A 19,720-nucleotide genomic window follows, 5' to 3' on the forward strand; every position below is an offset into this window, starting at 1 on the left:
ATTTTCTTTTTCACTACAAACATACGCTTTTACTAAACAATGATACCTTTTTTGTTGACGAGGGGGAAACCTTCAAAAACTTCGGTACCCGACGCCATGGGAGTGACGCCGGGTTATGTGGGACCGTCTTCGGCGTTTGGTGGAGAACTCCGGGATCTCCAACGGAACACAACCGGAGTCCTCCTAACGGGATGCCCTTCTATCGGGCTCTGCCTTGGAGTGAGCAATTTACGCTCCTCTCTCATCCCCTAATGATTACAGCGATATGCGACCACCGCTGTCCTTCCCGGGGTCGCTTGCTAGACGGTTTCAGCTCCCACTCTTGCCGCCCGCTACCCCGGAAGATTCTTTAGGCGCCTCTTACGACAGGCAGGGGATACCGTAGCCCTGTCCTGGTCCCGGGACTACAGGGCCAAAACAACAACAAAAACAATGATACCTATGTTACTTAATTGTGCTTCGAACAAATAATAATAATAATAATTCTTCGTATTCCAACTGCCGATGTCCTTAATTGTCTTATAGTAGAAGTTTCTTATTATGACAGTTTGTGATTTAGGTTACTGCCTAAATTAAGATATTAATTAGACGTCTGCATTCAGAAGAAATTGCAACCCTACGGTTACTCTATATTTGAGTGTCTACTTAAAATATCTTTAATCTTAATGATTCTTAATCTTAAACGCAGTTTTTCCATCGCCTCCCAGTGTACAATTACTTCTATCACATTATTAATACTTAAATATGATTTAAGTAAATCCCAAATAACCGGCAGGAACACTCTACTTATTATCAACTCTATGTTCATATTTTCAACATAGTTTCTAATATCACTAACTATTTAAAGGCTGCGTTCCGTAATTGATTCATGCACGATCGCTTGCGATGTGATCGAAGTTTGATGTTCCGATAGTTTAACGAAGATTTAAATTTAGTTTGTTGTTATAAGCTACGATATATAAGCAATACGACCCGCGTGCCGGAGTCATACCAGTCTGTCGCAGAGGGCCCCGGGTTCGATCCCCGGCCAGACAGATATGTAAATGATGATATCGAACTGACGAAGAGGGTCCCGGGTTCGACCCCCGGCCAGACATATATCTATCTAAATGGTGAATTTAGTTTTGTTTCTGGGTCTGGGTGTTTGAGTATTTGTTTATGTGTGTCCATTGCACTCATGACACAGGTAATCCTAATGTGGGGCTGAATGTGGTGGTGTATAGACAGCGTCTTTTTAATAGCAGTGTTAGTAGAGTTGTATAGTTGCGCTGAAAGTATAGATTCGAAACTAAAGCCTATGGCTTTTCAGTTGTGTGTATAATAAAGAGCAAGATGATTATAACTTTGCTTACGCTGCATTTTTGTAAGTATCTTTAAAGCTGTATGAAATCTACCAAATGCCTTTGACAAGCATCCTTAAGCAGCCTTATCTCTTGTAGTAAACAAAAATGAGTATTTACTTAGTAGAAGCAGTATTCAGCGGGTTTCTGTTGCCGCATTTTTGTAGTTAATTTGGATTTCGTGTAGTTTAACGCTTATAACATCAAATTTGTATCTTAATTGAATTAACAAATATTATTTGAATACTAAAGCAGTGGTAACCTAGTGAAAGCAGTGATAGTCTAGTGGTTAAGAAACTCGGCCTCACGATCGAGGGGTCCGAGGTTCAAATCCCAGGCCTGACCAGGCCAGACCTCTGATTTTTCGAAATGATGTGCGTTTTAGAAATTAATTGTAACTTGTTAAACCGGTGAAGGGAAACATTGTGAGGAAACCTGCGAGAGAGAGATTTATAAAAAAAATACGTGTGGCACTCGGAGACTACCGCGGTAAAGCTATTGCATAGCATTTTTTATGCTATGAAAACGCTCAGAAGGAATTCCAGAAATACAATATATTCTTCCATAATCATCAACATTTACATTAATACATCTTTATCCACTATTTTATCATATCACCATTATATAAGACATTGCTAATATCAGCTGACATTTCATAACTCCAAGCAAGACTGAACATTCTAAAATATAAAATAGAAAAGTATTTAATAAGTGACGTAAAGTATTAACAACCAGCAATATAAATGGATCAATGCGATGTCCTGTAACATTTGGCCGAATGTTACAGGTACATCGCATTTTTCATTAATAAATGCACTTTGTTTATTCATATTTAAAACACTTTGTACACAAATTATTTGTACCATAAATCATAATGGCGTTTTGATTTTGTACTGTCAAGTCTGTCAGTTGTAATTGTACGTTTAAAAATTACAAACACTCTTTTACGTTATTTTATCAATCCAGAATTCAACATAGCTTATAATTTAAATAAAATATAATTTTGAATTTTATAATGGGAATATAAAATATACTTCACGCAATTTTAAGATTTCCGCACGGATTATAACAAAAAATGTGTATTACTGCCATCTGTGTTCAAGTTGACGAATTAAGGTTATCAAATAAAATAATAAGGAATGTAAAATAATACTTTATTCAATCATATCCATATTTTTCTATTGACAGTCAACAACTCAGTTGCCTGGAGACTTGATATCCAACAGTCCTCCACCGCTATTTTCACTTACACCACCAGGGGCGCCGGCAGCATTTGGTCAAGGTGACGGCGCACCAGTATGCCATTTTCAGTTCTGACTTCATAATGGAGTCTACCTAATCTTCGGATGACGACTCCGAACTCCAATTTAACTCTTGGGTTGGTGTAACTGCGGACTTGTACCTTATCACCTTGTCCGAACTCCTTCGTTGGCGGTGCATTGTAATGTAATCTGGATAGTGGGGCGGATTTCTTAAATAAGGCATGCATATAGGTTCTTACCTCACTGCCGAACATTAACTGATAAGGTGATAACTCTTTTGTATTAGGTGTACGTCTCAAGCGTGCCTTGACAGTTAACAGTTTATCAAATAAACTTCCGCTCTTGCCGATATAAAAGAACATTCAGGTACTAGCCGATTATTTTCTTTTTGTACATTCAAAAATTTAAATTTTAGCTTTGTATATATTTCTTCAAATTCGTACCTGTATTTCATTTCCTCTTCTAAATTTTCTTCTTCTGTAAGCCATTCAATTTTTTCTTGAATCGCGTAGAATTTGTTCAAATTTTCTTGTAAAGAATTCAGTCGTATATTTATTTCTTCATTGTCAATTTTTTCTATTCCCGAAATGTAATTTTCGGTTCGTTTCATTAACCCACGTAATGTGGCTCGTATTTTCTTATTGTTTTTTAGTTCATTCGACATCTCGTCGCCAATATCAAATAAAATAATAAGGAATGTAAAATAATACTTTATTCAATTATATCCATATTTTTCTATTGACAGTCAACAACTCGGTTGCCTGGAGACTTGATATCCAACAAAGGTGTTATTAATTTTCGTTACGGAATTTCTCGATTCGGTCGTTGCGCTCAAAGCCCGCGATAAAAGCTATGCAATAGCTTAAAAAAATCTCAAAGGTATGTGAAGTCTACCAATACGCACTTGGCCAGCGCGGTGGACTATGGCCTAATCCTTCTCAATCAGAGAGGAGACCCGTGCCCAGCAGTGGGACAATAATGGGTTGATGATTATGATATTTGAATACTTGGCAGAATTGCGGCACTTACGTGAGAAATTTATAACCCGAAATAAATATAAAGTAATGTATGATGCAATATTACGAAGTTATTGTAAGCTTTTCATTCGTTTAATACCTGGTATTAAACGAATGAAAAGCTTACAATAACTTCAATTATCGATGGTGGTCACAGATTCGCCGCTAAATGAAGACTAAGTTGAAAAGCCTGAGAAAAGTATATCTCGTATTACAACCTTCAAACCAGAACACAGCAGGGCTTAACACTGCTGTTATTAGGCAGAAATAGGTGCGGCGGTTGTGCCGTTGGAGTCGAACCCTTCTCTCCTACCACCTTCAAATCAAAATATCAAATACAATGCAAAAAGTTTTTATTTCTCCAACAAAAATATTATTTTATATCGCAAAACGCACCAGCGCGTGCTGACAATAGTTCACGAAACTCAATTGTGAATCCGAATGAGTTTGTAGTCGAAATTAATGAAATAATTAAATCGACCGGTTCCAATTACAATCGAATGGATACGGTGTGAGTGCTAACTGATAAGTTACATTTTAATTTAAATTGAAGGATTTAACTGATAAAAAAAGAAAAAATAACTGTTAGTTTATTTATTGTTTCTTCAAAATAGACGGAAGAATTGGAACCATTTGCATACCAATATAGAAACATAGATGAGGAAAAGTATAATAACAAAGAGAATAATTTTCTAGGCAACTAATTTTTGTATAATTTTTTTTTCTTTGGATAACAATAACAAAAAAAAATGTTTATATTTTTCTGCCTCACGGCTTTTCGACAGAATATCAACCAAAAGTATCGAAGTCGCGACCATATACATACAAACCAAAATTGCAAATATTCTTCACATTACACGAGAACCTACTTGAACTGATCGAAATCAGTAATCCCCAAGATTCTGACTAGAGGTTTTAAACAAAAACAAAATATTACAAATTCTAAATATTCACCGCATAATAGTAGAACTTGTTTTAGACAATCGTTGAAAATATCTTAAATATAGAATTCTCGTGTCACAATGTTAGTAACCGTACTCCTCCGAAACGGCTTTGCCGATTTTCACCAGGTTTATATGCATATTCAGTAGGTCTGAGAATCGGCTACTATCTTTTTTTCATGTCCCTAAGTGATAAGGGTTGCACTCACTCTTATTTTTTTTTATTTATATGGCAACACAACGTTTGCCGGGTCAGCTAGTCAGCATATAAAATGATCATAAAGAAACATTATTACTTATTGCAAGTATTCACCACATCAAACGAGAATTTATTTTAGGTTGTCGATGAAAACTTTCGTCAAACAATCTGCTTTGTGACCGTATACTAACCAAGTTATGTCGATTGCAAATATTCACCACATCACACGCAAACTTACACATACTCAACGAGGCGAAAAAGTCAATCAATAACGGATCGGCGTGTGACCATCCATCAGCTGAGAACTAACTTGTCAGATTGGAGGGCGATCGCTCAATCCGCCATTACACGAGGACTATCCGTCACTCGGTGCGTGATCCCACTGACAAAGACGACACGAGTCTTAAGACTGTTGTAAGATATGCAAGGGTCAAAGAGCTGCGTGTACCAGATATACTTATTTCTGTTTTGTTGCCGAATTTGCGTTGCCGTGTTCCAGTTTGAAACATAAAAAGAATCAGTCCGTATGAATGAAACGGTAAGGGCATGAACCGTATGATTATAAATATATCCGCGGTTAGCAGAGCCTTCTATCTTTTTATTATAAAAATATAGCAGTTGATTATTAAATACAGAAAGCCTTATCTGACTCTATTTTTAAGGAATAAGAAGTAAACTCTACAACGGTGGATAACATGTGACGCCTGGCAGATGTGAAACATCGATATTAATGGTTATCGAAGAATATATAATAAAAAATTAGGTGACAGTGAGTGGCTTCTGTCTAACCATGAATTCTGTCACCAGTAACTTAATAAACGCTACTTTCACATTTACTGTCCTATTAAAGATAACAACCACACTAAAATCGAACGATATCAAATTTATCGCAATACATCACTACCAAAGATCGTTTCATTCACATTTTCTAATAAAAACAAATGCATAGATCGTTAGCGCATTTGAATAGGAATGCCGCAATATATCACGTGTATGGGACAATGGAGCCGAGTTTGTTGCAAACGAGATGAAGATGGATGGTTGCTACGACGCTGGTCGCTACACTCTCGCGAAATGTAATTGTAATGCATTAATGTTAAAATAATGTAATGTAACACGATACTTGTGTAAGTTAAAGTAATTTTACAAATCGTAAAATTGATGCTGCTGTTTCGTATTTTAAATACTCATTTCAATAATTTAAATCCCTTTGTTTTGTCATTTCATACACTGTAGCGTAAAAATCTGAGCGAAGCTGATACGAGATCGCTTCAATATAAACTTATATGATATCCTCAAATACCACTTAATAATTAACTTGTACCGATTATTGATTTCTCCCTCCTAAACCCACTGTAGTAAATTGGTAGAGTCACCTATATAATAATATCATCAATGACATGACATCGCTTTTTGAATATTCTGAATACAATAATCTAATTTTATAGGCCAAGGTAAAAACAATTTAAAAAAATAATACCACTAAAAGAAGTAATTATTTGAAAGGCTCTAATTAGGCACATATTTTGAATTTTCACCTCATGCCTACTATAATGGTATATTTTAGCAATAAAGTATTAATGTTTATTTTTATTTACCAGATTTATGGTGCAATGGAACCGCGTCGCAACGACTAGATGAAGATGGATAGAGTCTCGACATCCAGTACTATGTCCACTGTTAACGCTTTTAGGGGGAGTATTGTTTATAAAGATTGTCTTTAAAATGTTTTTTGAAGAGTATATTAACCGCTTATTACGATGGTAAAACTTTTCCTCAGTTCAACTAGTAGTATCTTGACTTGGTAAATTTTAGTAGCAGAGTCAATCTATCTGTTGGCAAGTGGTCGTTGTCGATAATGAACATAATATAATATTAATTCTATATACCGTTAAAGTCCTATCTGAGGTCAGCCATACATATGTTACCTCCTGAGAAGTTGGAACTAAGTTAGAACACCTAGTGTGTCTCTACCTTACCTAGGCTCGGATCTGCACTAAAAGTGAGAAAGATTTAGGCCTTAGTCTAACGTGCTGCTAAAGTGCGAATTCGAACACCTCATACTTGAGAACTTTTGCTTATATAAGAACTCTCAGGCATTCATATATCCTCACAACATCTTCACCGGCTAGTATGGTTTAAATATGGCGAAATTAGTTGCTAAAGCCCCGCAGTTGCACTAGCGCCAGTGCACCTTATTTCTTCTTATAGTGATCACAAATATATATAGTATGTAAACATTTCACAGTGTCTATCTATTACGGTTCAGGAGAGAGCCCTCTGACAGACGGGCAGACAGCGAAGACTTAGTAATAAAGTTCCGTTTTTACCCTTTGGATACGGAACCCTAAAAAACATTTCATGTATCGTCCAATGGAACCAAGCTCCCACGAAACAAGATGAAGATAGATCGTTACCGCGACGCTCGGTCACTCTGTCCGTTGTTAGTGCTTAGAGTATTTTATATTAGTTAGTTTAGTTATACATACGTGAGTCGTATTAGTTGTTTTATATTAGTTAGCTCATATAGCTGTACAGTGTACATACTAAGCTCACATAAACATAAACGTAAATAGGAAAATCCAGTATTTTTATAAATATCGTCTTTGACACGTTGACAAACATTATATGCGAAGGAAATAAAATAGTGATTTAACGCTTATCTATCTATACTTCTATACTAATATTATAAAGAGGAAAACTTTGTTTGTTTGATTGTAATTAATAGGCTCAAAAACTACTGGACCGATTTTAAAAATTCTTTCACCATTCCAAAGCTACATTATCCACGAGTAACATAGGCTGTATTTATATGAAATATATTTGATAAATAGATTTTGAGGCGGTACAAAGTTTGCCGGGTCAGCTAGTCGTAAATACACGTATAGTCACACACTAGGATTCCGTATGCGATTGCCATAAACAGATTAAAATAAGTACACAAACAATCAATAAAGCAGTGATGATAGACTAGTGGTTAAGAAACTCAGCCTCTCGATCGAGAGGCCGAGGTTCAAATCACAGGCACGCACAGGCACCTCAAATTTTTAAAGTTATATGCGTATTAGAAATTAACTGTCATTTGCTTAAGCGGTGAAGAAAAACATCGTGAGGAATCGTGCACACCTGAGAGATTTATTAAAAAAATTCAAAGGTATGTGAAATCTACCAATACGCACTTGGCCAGCGCGGTGGACTATGTCCTAATCCTTCTCACTCTGACAGGAGACCGTTGCCCAGCAGTGGGACAATAATGGGTTGACAATGACGATAACACAAACAATCAGTCCCAGGACAGAAGGCCGAGGATGAAGTGATTGACCAACCTAATATATGTTAAGAAACAAAAAAAATAACACATAAAATTAATACACCAATAATCCCACAGCATTGCGCATGAGATTGCTGCCATACACACATAAAGATAAGCACACACCCAGACCAGAACAGAAAGTTCATCTATTTGTCAAGTTGTTACCGATCTTCCGAATCGTGGTTTGATTCCGGGCCAGACAAATATTTTATTTATTTATTTAAACTTAAATGTAAACCTAGTGGTTACAAAGGGCGTTAGGTGGTTACAAACACAGCATTAAAATTAAAAACCAATTTTGTGTCTGATGTGTTAATATTATTATAATTACATGTTTTTGATTTTTCATAGGCACCGTTCAAGAATACCTAGTGTATTAAAGAATAAAAAGCTTTAAAAATAAGACAAACTACGCAATATCACAAAATACAGCCATGAATGTGTGCCCGTAAATATGAATCATGTAAAAAAAGGAATAAATTTGGCAGAACGATGTTACAATATCGCAGAATGTGTAAGAAGAGTATGCAAAAAATCCTTTTATTGAAACTAGCCCGGCTGTTATCCATTATGTATTAGGCACTAGGGATTTGTTTCCACTGCACGTGTTTGTAAAAAAATATTCCTCTTTTTGTGGCAGTTTTTGATATAATAATAATAAACTTTATTGTACCCACAACTTGAAAAAACAAAGTAACATACAAATATAAAACAATACAATAGGCGGCCTTGTCGCTAATCAGCGATTTATTCCAGGCAACCTTAAGGGGAGGAGTAAAAGTAAGGATGAGTTAAAAAAATAGGTAATTAGTAATAAGAGTTTTAATTTAAGTTTTTTAATACCAATATTAAGATTAAGTTTAATTTTATGACGTACCTTATTCATGAAATCCAACAAATCGTTGTATTTAATTAAAATGCAACATAATATTTATTATTCAAATTAAATATAATGAACATTTAAAATACGTTCTATCATTAATTATTATGTAATTGTAATAGAAGTTAACAAAATACATAAAATGAGAATTGGCCATTTAAATGTATTTTAATAGACGAACAATATGATTGTTTTAATCGTTTTTATTTTCGATATTAAGATTGTAAACAAACTGGATAGATTGATTGATATACAATATACATACAGTTGAACTATTGTGAGCAACCACTTCCTGGATAAAATTAGGCAAAAGTCTATTATAAAGTCTAAGTATTTAAATGCCTATTTATTACTTTAGGATATCTTCACCACCTTTCACCGTGCCGTGTGTTCCTATGGGAACAGACAACAATAATGCGAACATATCTGCAATATTCAGTTTCGCCCGTCCACCTTGTCCCCCAGGACTCATCCGATATGAGATGTAGCCTTTTTGTCACCATATCGCGTTCAAATAGTTTTTTTAAGGTCCCGGTAACGTTATGGAATTTTCTGGCATTTTTATTTACTTTGAAAGAACTGTAACAATTTTAAGAAAGTTATATTAGTAATTTCTTCATTTATTTCAGTTATGGAATTCATAAAAAATGTTTTATATTGATTTTAATTATTTATTGTACTACATCATTTGCACGCTACAAAAGTGTAACCCTTCATTGTTCGACTTCGAAGACACCACGGTCATACTTATTACTGCCTCATAACCACAGCGGTAAGCGCTGCTGTATTTAGCTCCATTTGTTTAAAGAGTGTAGTATCGAGCCTGTACGAGGCGAACTAACTTAGTTTTCAGAGGTATCAAGTAGCAAAATCACCCAACTTAGGTAAGGCTCTAATCCTATCTGGGGTTGATTAAAGATGTCCATGTGCGGCAGTCGGCACTTACCGTTAGACGGACTGCATGCTCGTCTGCTACTTCGTTATGCAAATTAATATAAAATGCGTGAAATATGCAAAGTAAATTCACACATCGCATTACTTTAACCACTTAAAAATAAACAATTTTTTCAATAATATTTTCAGAGCGCGGTAAAATTCACAGATGCCATATTACTTTTTGCAATATTAAAGATGTGTCGTGTCATATCCCCGAGCTATGGCACATTTGGGATGGTGCAAAATGGGTCCCTTGAATACATTTGCTCATCCTATGAGATGTACCCTTTTTGTCACCTTAACGTTACATGATAGTTTTTTTAAGGTCCCAATGTAATGGGGTTTTCTTGTCCTTTTATTGTTTTAGGGACATGATAACTACTTAATGTTTTATTGAATGTTCAGAATTATTTATGAAAGTGATGACTTTTTGATAGGAACTAAATCAAAAATTAATATATCCTTCAATTATTAAGTGTCTCTTTACAGGATAGCCTTAAAGTTGTGACCCAAAACATAGGCCAGCCAACTGGTTTATTTTAAGATTTTTTTTTACACTTAAGCATTCTTGTGTAGCACTACTTGTAATCAAATCAAGTCAAATCAATTTTTTTTTATTCAAAATAGGTTCTTTACAGAGCACTTTTTGAATGTCAATACAACTACCACCACTTCAGAAGGTGTTTCGTTATGGAGAAGAAGCGGCGAAAGAAAGTATGAGGTAACTAATCTATGAATATGTGTGTGTGTGTGTGTGTGTGTGTGTGTGTGTGTGTGTGTGTGTGTGTATGTGTGTATATATGCGTCTAGTTCTGCAGCTCAGCGAAATTACGTGAAGAAGTTTTTTATTAGATGCACGAACGAGGATTGTTTGTACCATATAAATCCTAATAAAATGTTAACTTTTGTCTTTTCATAATGTTCTGAAAGATGTATGAAATTTTCCTATTTATAGCACTAGCGTAAACACAAGACAATACGTTAATCCTGCATTCTGAGTGGAGACGTAAGGACCTTAATTAGGCATGCCCAGTAGATACAGACTATAATATATTAGTTACATCTTCAATGTCAGATTATATAAAGCTTTTATAAAAAAAACCAAAACCATCAAATAAAAAAGTTTAAACAATTTTATCTACGTTCTACAAATAACGAAATCTCATTGCTATCACAACTAGGTAGTTCAAATCTCATTATTAGGCAATGAGTTGAACGCGAATCTCATCCGGAATGCAAACCGCGAGCCAAAGGATCTCATTAGTGAGACGACTCCGCAACCCACTTGGAGGGGGTATTCTGGAATTAAAAAAGATTTTTATTTAAATTAATAAAATGCACTTCTTATTCGATGTTCAAATAAAAATACGAGTAATTTTATCATTGAAATTACATTTTCAGTGATAACGGAGCGATTTTCAGCCAAGGACGAGAAATAGGTCTTTTACTTTAAAAGTCATGTGACCGAAGCTTATCTTAAATCTGTTGTAAAATTAAATTATTAAATTCATATTACAATATTTGCCAAAATTATTTATTGAAAACAATCAGCTATCTACAGTGCCGTAAGGCTACTTGATGCCCTAAATAATTTAAACCTGTAGGCTTCCCTATCACAATGTAAACTTTTAAAAAATGTCAGTAAAACCGCGCGGATTTTCAAATGTCTTTCAAACCTTTCGTATGCTAGCAAATATATTTTTTACCCTGTTTCGGGTTCACCCAATACTGAGATGCTATAAGCTTTGCCTTTCCCATGCGATAATCCGGCACTGGCTGTCTATTACGCGTCAAAATATACAACATTTAAAAAAGGGACAAACGGACGAACGAAACTAAATACAATTAGATAAAAGTACTGAACAAATTCCAGAATAAGACCCCGTGGCCTGAAGACACGGCGCCTTTGCATTCGTAGCGGTCGCTCATTGGAAAATCACCGCGCCCGCTGAATACCGAATCAAATCTAAAACAAAACGAATACTGTATTAACAGTATTATCTGAGTAGCTCCTTTCTTTGGCGTGTGCTAACTTGCATTTAATTATAGTAGCGTCTAATAGAATCTTAAACATAAAGTATTTAAAAAGGAAATAGCACAAACTGTATAAGTAAATGAAAGCTAAGGCACCGCCGCTACACCTATTTCTACTCTATAGATAAATTAAATTATAGGTAGGTATCTGCCTTTTTAAACGATACTATGCTGATTTGAAGGGTAGAAGTTATACTTAGAGAAAATGTCGAAATTTATGCGTTAAATCTAGTCCTTAAGAGTAGCAACGTCTTCTGCGGTAGGACTCTAATTTTACTCGGGACTAATTACAGATAACCATAGGCAACAACTTCAAGTACCATCAACTGCATTATCGTTTCCTCTGCAATGTTATGAAAAAATGTCATAACCAAACATGACACGTAAGTACTTAATAAATCCGAATCCAAAAAAGAAAACATGATTTCATTTGTCATTTACGATTTGCTGCGATTTTTCCATAGCAACTCTTTATACGTCCCGGGTATTGTGCGCGTGACGTGGGTCCCGCGGACGGACCCGCGCGGAATTGTCCGCCGTTTGAAAGGACACGATTACTGTTGGATCAAATCATTCTGATGGACGCTTTTGAATGGACATTTTTTGGAACGTGACGTCACAATTTACAAATGTTGCTCGGGATGGGAAATTTGTTCTGTGTTGTATGTTATTATGTGTAGAGCAGATGTTCTCAAAGTAATTTCGTGTACCATAAATTTTTAGAATTGGTTATTTCCACTCTTAAAGATTAAATCTGCTAAGATTTTTTTTAACAATAATACCTCTAAAATATGTCGCCGAAAAAAAGCAAAACCGAAATCAAACACAAACTCTATCGATCCCAAAACAAATTAATGCCCTCCATTTTTTTCTAGACCCTTTTTCGCCCCCCTTGTAAGTAGGCCTCTATGGCCTATAGGAAGGTGTTACAATTCAAGTTTGAGAACCACTGGTGTAGCGCATTTTGACTTATGAATTTGTATTTTTAATTAAACATAAATTATTTCCAAATTTCAAAAGTAATATTGCTTTGCTGTGTGTTTGTATTAATTAAAATGTATTTATTTTAAAAATAAATCTAATATCTATAACTATAGACTTAGATGTTTTTCAAGTTCGTCTGATATTAAATTTTCATTTGCATTTATATATTTCGCGAATACATTTACCCGCTACGATTTAATATCCTATCCATCTTTTCAAACTTAGACCGAGAAATTTCTAATGAGATTACGCTGTACGGCGCCCTACTTAGGCGCACCTACTCGTATATCCGAGGCTTTAATGCCTAAAGCTAGGCTTTTTGCAATTTCATTCGCAATATCGTACTACTTTCTTATAAATAGGTACTAGTAGATGACTTATATGGATACATATATTAATAAACTTTTTTTGTATAATATAGGAGTAGCATACTAGCATGCGTCCACCTTATGGTAAGTGGCTACTGCCGCCCATGGACATCTGTAATCAACCCAAGGACAGGATTAGATATTCCTACCTGAGGTCGGCCACAGATGCGCTACCCCTGAATGACTAAGCTGGAACGCCTCGGAAAAGTCTGTCTCCCTTACCACACCCTTCAAACCGGAACACAGCAGCGCCTAACGCTGCTGTTATTAGGCAGAAATAGGTGTGGCGGTGGTGCCGCCGGAGTCGTACCACAACTTAATAATAATCATACAACTATTAGAATCTAACCTTAATATAGAAACTTATACTTATATAATATTATTACTATATTATTAGAAAGCTTTGGGATCGCGTAAAGCATTTTTCGCGGAACTCTACAAATAATATGCTTCATGGATAGTATCACAAAGAAGCCTAGCAAATTACGTACCAAAGCGTTATATGAGTACGTATAAGCAGAACCTTCCTGCATAACCTCATTAGAAAGTTCTCAGATTCTCTAGGATACCTTAAAAGAAAGCGTGCATGCATCGCAGTTTTCTTTGTGCTTATTATTTTTCTTTGACTTATTATTTCATGATAATTTCATTTCTGTGAAACTCTGCAAATAAGCATTTCATAAAATAGGGCGGTAAAAATGTGTGGGCTGAAATTAATTCAGCTGAACTTGTTCCATTATATTTAGACATTAATTTGTAAATTATATTTTTTATGCAAAATGGAATGTGGAATTTCTTTCAGCACTTTAAGTACTATAGAAAACTTTGTAACCATATATTTTTTTTAATATTTCCGTGAATCTTATTAAAAATCTTTTTAACCGACTTCAAAAAAGATTTTGTATATTCGACCGCTTATATACTCATGTAATATGTATGTAAGTTTGTAAGTATGAACGTCCGCGATTTTTTTAAAATCCACTGATCTAATTTGGATTGGGTTTCGCTTATTTGAAAGCATATTTTACGAGGAAGGTTTTCATATATAATACATTAGGATTTTGAGTATTGTGTGTTATTGACATTCAGGTTATTATAGTAGCAAGCATAGACATATATTTAGATTTTTTTATTTGTATAGTTCCTTAGGCCTTTACAGTACAATCACATATCTTTCCATGCACCGATCTTCATATGCCGGATTCCACCATTTCCTAAACTGACTGTAGCTAGCAATATGCACCAACCACCTAGGATTATTCATCTTCTCACACAAACCACAGGCATCGAGGACCGGAGACTCCTTGATGCTGTAGTGGTTCTTCCATCTGAAGAAATCGTAATACCGTTCGCGGTTCCGTATGATATCGTTCATGTGTGTAGCTAAATCCTCTGTGGTAAAGTTAAGAGCGTTCAAGTAAGAGTTCGGTGGGAGGAATCTGAAAGTTTCGGTAAGTTTTACTTCGAAGAAATTCAAGACAACCTGACGTCTAGAATTCTAGATACAGTTACGTGTAAGTATTACGGCGAACTGTACTTACCCTATAATTATTATTGTACTTATTTATAACCAATATAAGTAGGTTGAAATACTTTTTAGGTGTTAACCTGGGCAAGAGACTTCTCAAAATGAAAAGGGGAGGTCGGAATCATACTTTACTACGGATTCGGATTTTTTTTTTATAATATAAGAGTAGCAGACGAGCATGCAGTCCACCCGATGGCAAGTGGCTACTGCCGCCCATGGACATCTGTAATCAACCCCAGATAGGATTAGATATTTCTATCTGAGGTCGGCCACAGATGCGCCGCTACCCCTGAGGACTAAGCTGGAACGCCTCGGAAAAGTCTGTCTCCCTTACCACACCCTTCAAACCAGAACACAGCAGCTCCTAACACTGCTGTTATTAGGTAGAAATAGGTGTGGCGGTGGTGCCGCCGGAGTCGAACCACAAAGGGTTCTACCACCCTACAATTTTGCGACAATGTTTATTACTTTGATTGGTGAAGGTCTTTGGTCTATGCTTTATCGCAGATTTAAATAGGTAATTAAAAGGTAACACCGATAATTCTATTTTTGGCGTAAAGCAGTTCCGCGTTTCCATGGGAGGTTCTGAATGCCGGTTGCCTTACATTTGTGGAGAACATCTTAGTCTCAAAGCAAAGCATCTCTGGTCAGCTTCAGATAGAACCTCTTATAACCTGCTATAAGGAATTGGTTAAATATAGTCATGGGCGATTATGCTTACTTACTATCAGGTACATGCTTCTTTAGTATTACAATCTACAATATGCACATATAAAATATCCCTATTATGTTACCTCTCATACTGAGCTCCACCATAAACAATCGGAACTGCATTATACTTATATCCGTACAGAATTACATCAGTCACAAAGTCCATCGAAATGGAATCCTCTAGAGCCATGTAGAAGAAGTAATTCTTCTTTAACCTCCAGAAACATGGGAACATTGTTTTTCGCTTGCACTTTAATGGACCACAATCACCAAAAACGTCAATAGATAGATTATATTTCGCCAGATTCTTCTGAAGAAGGCTTAAGAAGACCTCTCGGTTGCTTCTACTCTTGCATGTGTCTAGGAAAATGGCGGCTGCTTTTGATTTGGTCACGAATTGAGTTTTCAGCGTGAGGTCGATCGGTGTCATGTTTTTAATCCACTGGAAATGTGAACCCAGGTTTTCATAATTGGCATTGTACACTGTGATAAATTTGTATGTAATTGTGGAGTCATATCTGAAATGGAAAGCGTGCATAATAATTAATGGTATTTGTAAATACAAAAAAATTAAGTTCATATGTAATGTATGTTCACGTGTATTGTAATCATTTATTTTGAGAATATACTTTAAAAGTGGTAAAACCCTCTGTAGTTCTTCTCCGGCGGCACCACCGCCACACAAGTATTTCTGCCTTATCACCGCAGTGTTAAGCATTGTTGTGTTCTGCTTTGAACGGTGTGGTGAGGGAGACATACTGTTGCGTATTTATACCTCGTATTACCGCGTATTTATATATCACAACAGTGTTTCGGCTTGTATTCTAGTTTGAAGGGTACGGTAAGACAGAGTTACAATAACTCATAGAGATATATGACAAAGAAATGTTCATAGATTTAACTAAAGAATCTTAAGTATAGAAGCTACTACTGCACTCCATAATCTTACCTGTAAGACCAAGTCCAATTAAAGAAATTGTCGTAAACTGGATTGCAAACGGGATAATTATCCGCTGAGTCATTCGCTACGAAGATATACTTCTGGTACACGCCTCTTACAACAGGCAAAGTTACACTATCTCCACTTATATCTTGAAGATTGAACAGTATCGCGTCAAAATATCTTAAGTCCCCAAACAAACTCCTATTCGTAGTAACGTAACAGTTAAGGAAAGTACATTTGTGATCTATAAAATGTCTTTGGCCTTTGTCTTCCAAGCCTGGAATCTTCGTCCACATTAGTATATGCTTTATATCTGATAAAAACCGATCTATTTTCTTTATCATTACTGTCTTGTGCGATCTTTGTATTACTAGGTATCCTAGTATTATTAAATATATTACATTTGCTAAGATCTTGATTAGTTTTGTTGATCTACTCATTTTCGTTACCAACAATTAATTTTTGCTATGCCAAAACAGCTTTACCGAGCAAACTTTTATCTTACTGAGCACTCTGCAACACTATAAGACTACTGCTTAGTCTCTTATGTCAAGTATGTGAAGAATGTGTTCTTCAGAAAGAATTCTTACCAAAGGAAGATCCAAGTTTCGTAGTACAAAATGCTTGTTTTCAAACATGCATTGTTCAGGCATTACAGATGGAATAAACAAATAGACTGCTACTACAAGACAAATAATTTCTGTTAACGCAAACGCAAAGAAATTGCATCACCTACAATATTTACTTTAGTGAATTCCAATTATTTTTCTTTTCAATTATTTCTCCTTCTTTCTTAATTTTTTTATATCTGTCTTTATTTATTTCTTACTCGTTTACTAAACTTACATAAAACTAAATTTGAACTGATTTTTAAAATCTATTTCTAGATTAAATTCACTTATACCATTCTCATATTATCCAATTCAAAAACAATCCCCTTGAAAAACATCCTCAGACATAACTCAGTCCTGCCAACATGAACGCATCTGATTTGAATTCGAAATAGTCTAAGGCGGGTGATTAGAAATGCAGATTGGGTGGAAGTGACAAAAACTATACTTATGGAGTAGATTGCAAGAATATGGTAATTACGACAGTTAGTCCGTGGGATGTGGGTTACTTATAAATTTATGACGGCAGTTAGTGAGGAACATAAAAGGCTATGTGAAATTCTCTTATAATTTAATTTAGTTATTTAGAGGCACATTTAGGCTAAAGATTAAGGCCGTTGTCCATCTTTATTAACGAGTGTTCTTTTGAAAAATATTTTTTACAGAACTCTGTCATCATCATCAACCCATTACTGTCCCACTGCTGGGCACAGGTCCCCTCTAATAATGAGAAGGATTAGGTCATAGTCCACCACGCTGACCAAGTGCGTATTGGTAGATTTTTTTATAACACACACAGAACTGTCTGACGTACTTATAATTACCACGTTTTTTTTGCTTTTGAAACGAGTAATAAGTTTTAATGCCAAAATAACTAAACTTCAAAAAATCAGAGACGCAGGCCTGGGATCGAACTCTGGTCCCGAGAGGCTGTTTAGACTATATCTTAAACAGTGTTAAACTATCGTTCGTCAGTCAGTACCCTTACCAGGAGTTTTTACGTTTCGACAAATATGACTGTTTTGGTATTTGCCCATACAAATTCCAATCAGCGACCCTAGCGGATTGTGTCAGAACTAGGAAATCGTATTAGCGAATACGTAAACTAATACCAAAACAATCATATTTGTCGAAACGTAAAAACTCCTGGTAAGGGTACAGATTTGTTATTGAGCTGCAAAAACAAAATTCATCTCATAAAGTGAATATAATAATTAAAGAATCTACCGTAAAAATAAAAGCTGACAAAAATGCGTAAAAACCAAACCGAAATATATTTTAACCAATTTAAATTTATCGTTGGTGCTAAAACAAACAGGCCTGCCCCGCAATCATGTTTACGGACACTGTATCGAGTTTAATTTGTTATCCCGAACATAATCCCTACAGCGAATATCGCACCCTATTAGTACATACGTGTGGACAATACGCAAACGAGATTTAAAGTTAAATTAACAAGGGGCCGAAGTGTCGACATTATCCACTGAATAGAGCTTCTTCATTGAGACGCTACGACACCGGCACGGTAGCGGCGACGACTTCAGTGGACGACAAAGTTATATGAAATTCTATTGGACGCTGTATTATTCCGTTGCCGGCGCAGTCATTTCCACAAACTTTCCGTTGACGTAACGGCATCTTTATATGTATGTTTACTAACGAGTGTACCTACACCGTACATCACTCGTAAATTTCCATGGATAATGACATTACTAGACATATGCTTCATTTTGTACCTAATTAAAAAGTTAAATAATTAAGTGTCAAACTCCGTCAAGCCTTATCGTGTCGGTGACGATCAAAAAGAAAGAGAAACGATTATAAAAAAAAAAACTTCTGCTTGAAACTATACCCCATCTCATTTAATAAAAAATCGTCAAGCCGTTTGGGCTACACGGCGTGTAAAAAATGAGATAAATAAATATATACTATTACGTCCAAAATCATTACCAGTGGGATAAAATAGCTACCGGTGTCGTGATGTCGGCACTGGTGTCGTGCATGTGTCGTGTCGTATCGCCACATTTAAGAAGAACCCATACGATGCTTTATCATACGTTTAAATCGGTTAAAATAATTTAAACTTTTAATCCTTGTTTGCGGAATCCTGTACGCTTGTATTGGACGGGTTTAATTATTCATTTCGTTGTTTTACTTTTAAAGTGAGATATTTTATCGCACGGTGCTCCATTGTACGGCAAACGGGGTGTTCAGTTCAGTTGCCGTAAACGAATAAATACGTCGTATTTACGTGTTTTACGTTTATGTAATTGTTCGCTGAGCAGGTTACATGTCTGGTTGGAGATAAAAGTATACGCATCGTACCAGTTATGTTATTCGTGATACCAAAAATATTTCAAATTTATGTGCTTTTTTGTACTGTAGAAATGTATGAAACTTCAAGTACTTAAGTAGTTTAAAATTAATGTTCATTTTTTTATTCTCATTTTGGGCGTGATTGAAAATCTTCACACCAGTCAACATATAAATGAATCTGATATTTAATCAGAATTTAAAAATTCATTAACATTTTTTTAAATAATCTGTTTACCCACTTTAGCCTGCTGAAAGATTTTATTCTCAGGACAAGAATTAGTTAAGACCGTTAGGTATTATTTGTAAATGTAGGTCGATAGAATTTAGAGCTTTCGGGA

At 35.5% G+C, this 19,720-nt stretch overlaps 1 protein-coding gene across 1 annotated transcript; it reads right to left on the minus strand.

Moving 5' to 3' along the window:
• Positions 1 to 14,426: 14,426 nt before the first annotated feature.
• Positions 14,427 to 16,989, minus strand: LOC140754566 (alpha-(1,3)-fucosyltransferase C). The gene is made up of 3 exons (XM_073089610.1): positions 16,462 to 16,989; positions 15,596 to 16,030; positions 14,427 to 14,712 (listed from the first exon to the last, which is right to left on the minus strand). The coding sequence occupies exons 1-3, from the start codon at positions 16,893 to 16,895 to the stop codon at positions 14,427 to 14,429; spliced, it is 1,155 nt and encodes a 384-aa protein (XP_072945711.1). The 5' UTR covers positions 16,896 to 16,989.
• Positions 16,990 to 19,720: the final 2,731 nt, after the last annotated feature.

The sequence above is a fragment of the Epargyreus clarus genome, unplaced genomic scaffold (genome assembly GCF_041222505.1).
Source record: "Epargyreus clarus isolate Ecla_fem2 unplaced genomic scaffold, WU_Ecla_fem_2.2 ptg000029l, whole genome shotgun sequence".
Taxonomy (NCBI): Eukaryota; Metazoa; Arthropoda; class Insecta; order Lepidoptera; family Hesperiidae; genus Epargyreus; species Epargyreus clarus.

Bases quoted from the DNA above. Each gene is read 5' to 3' on its own strand.
- LOC140754566 (XM_073089610.1), bottom strand. From the start codon at position 16,895: ATGAGTAGATCAACAAAACTAATCAAGATCTTAGCAAATGTAATATAT. The intron at 16,031-16,461 runs GTAAGATTATGG...TTTCCATTTCAG, and splicing joins AATTGGACTTGGTCTTACAG to ATATGACTCCACAATTACAT. The intron at 14,713-15,595 runs GTAACATAATAG...CGAAACTTTCAG, and splicing joins GGTGGAGCTCAGTATGAGAG to ATTCCTCCCACCGAACTCTT.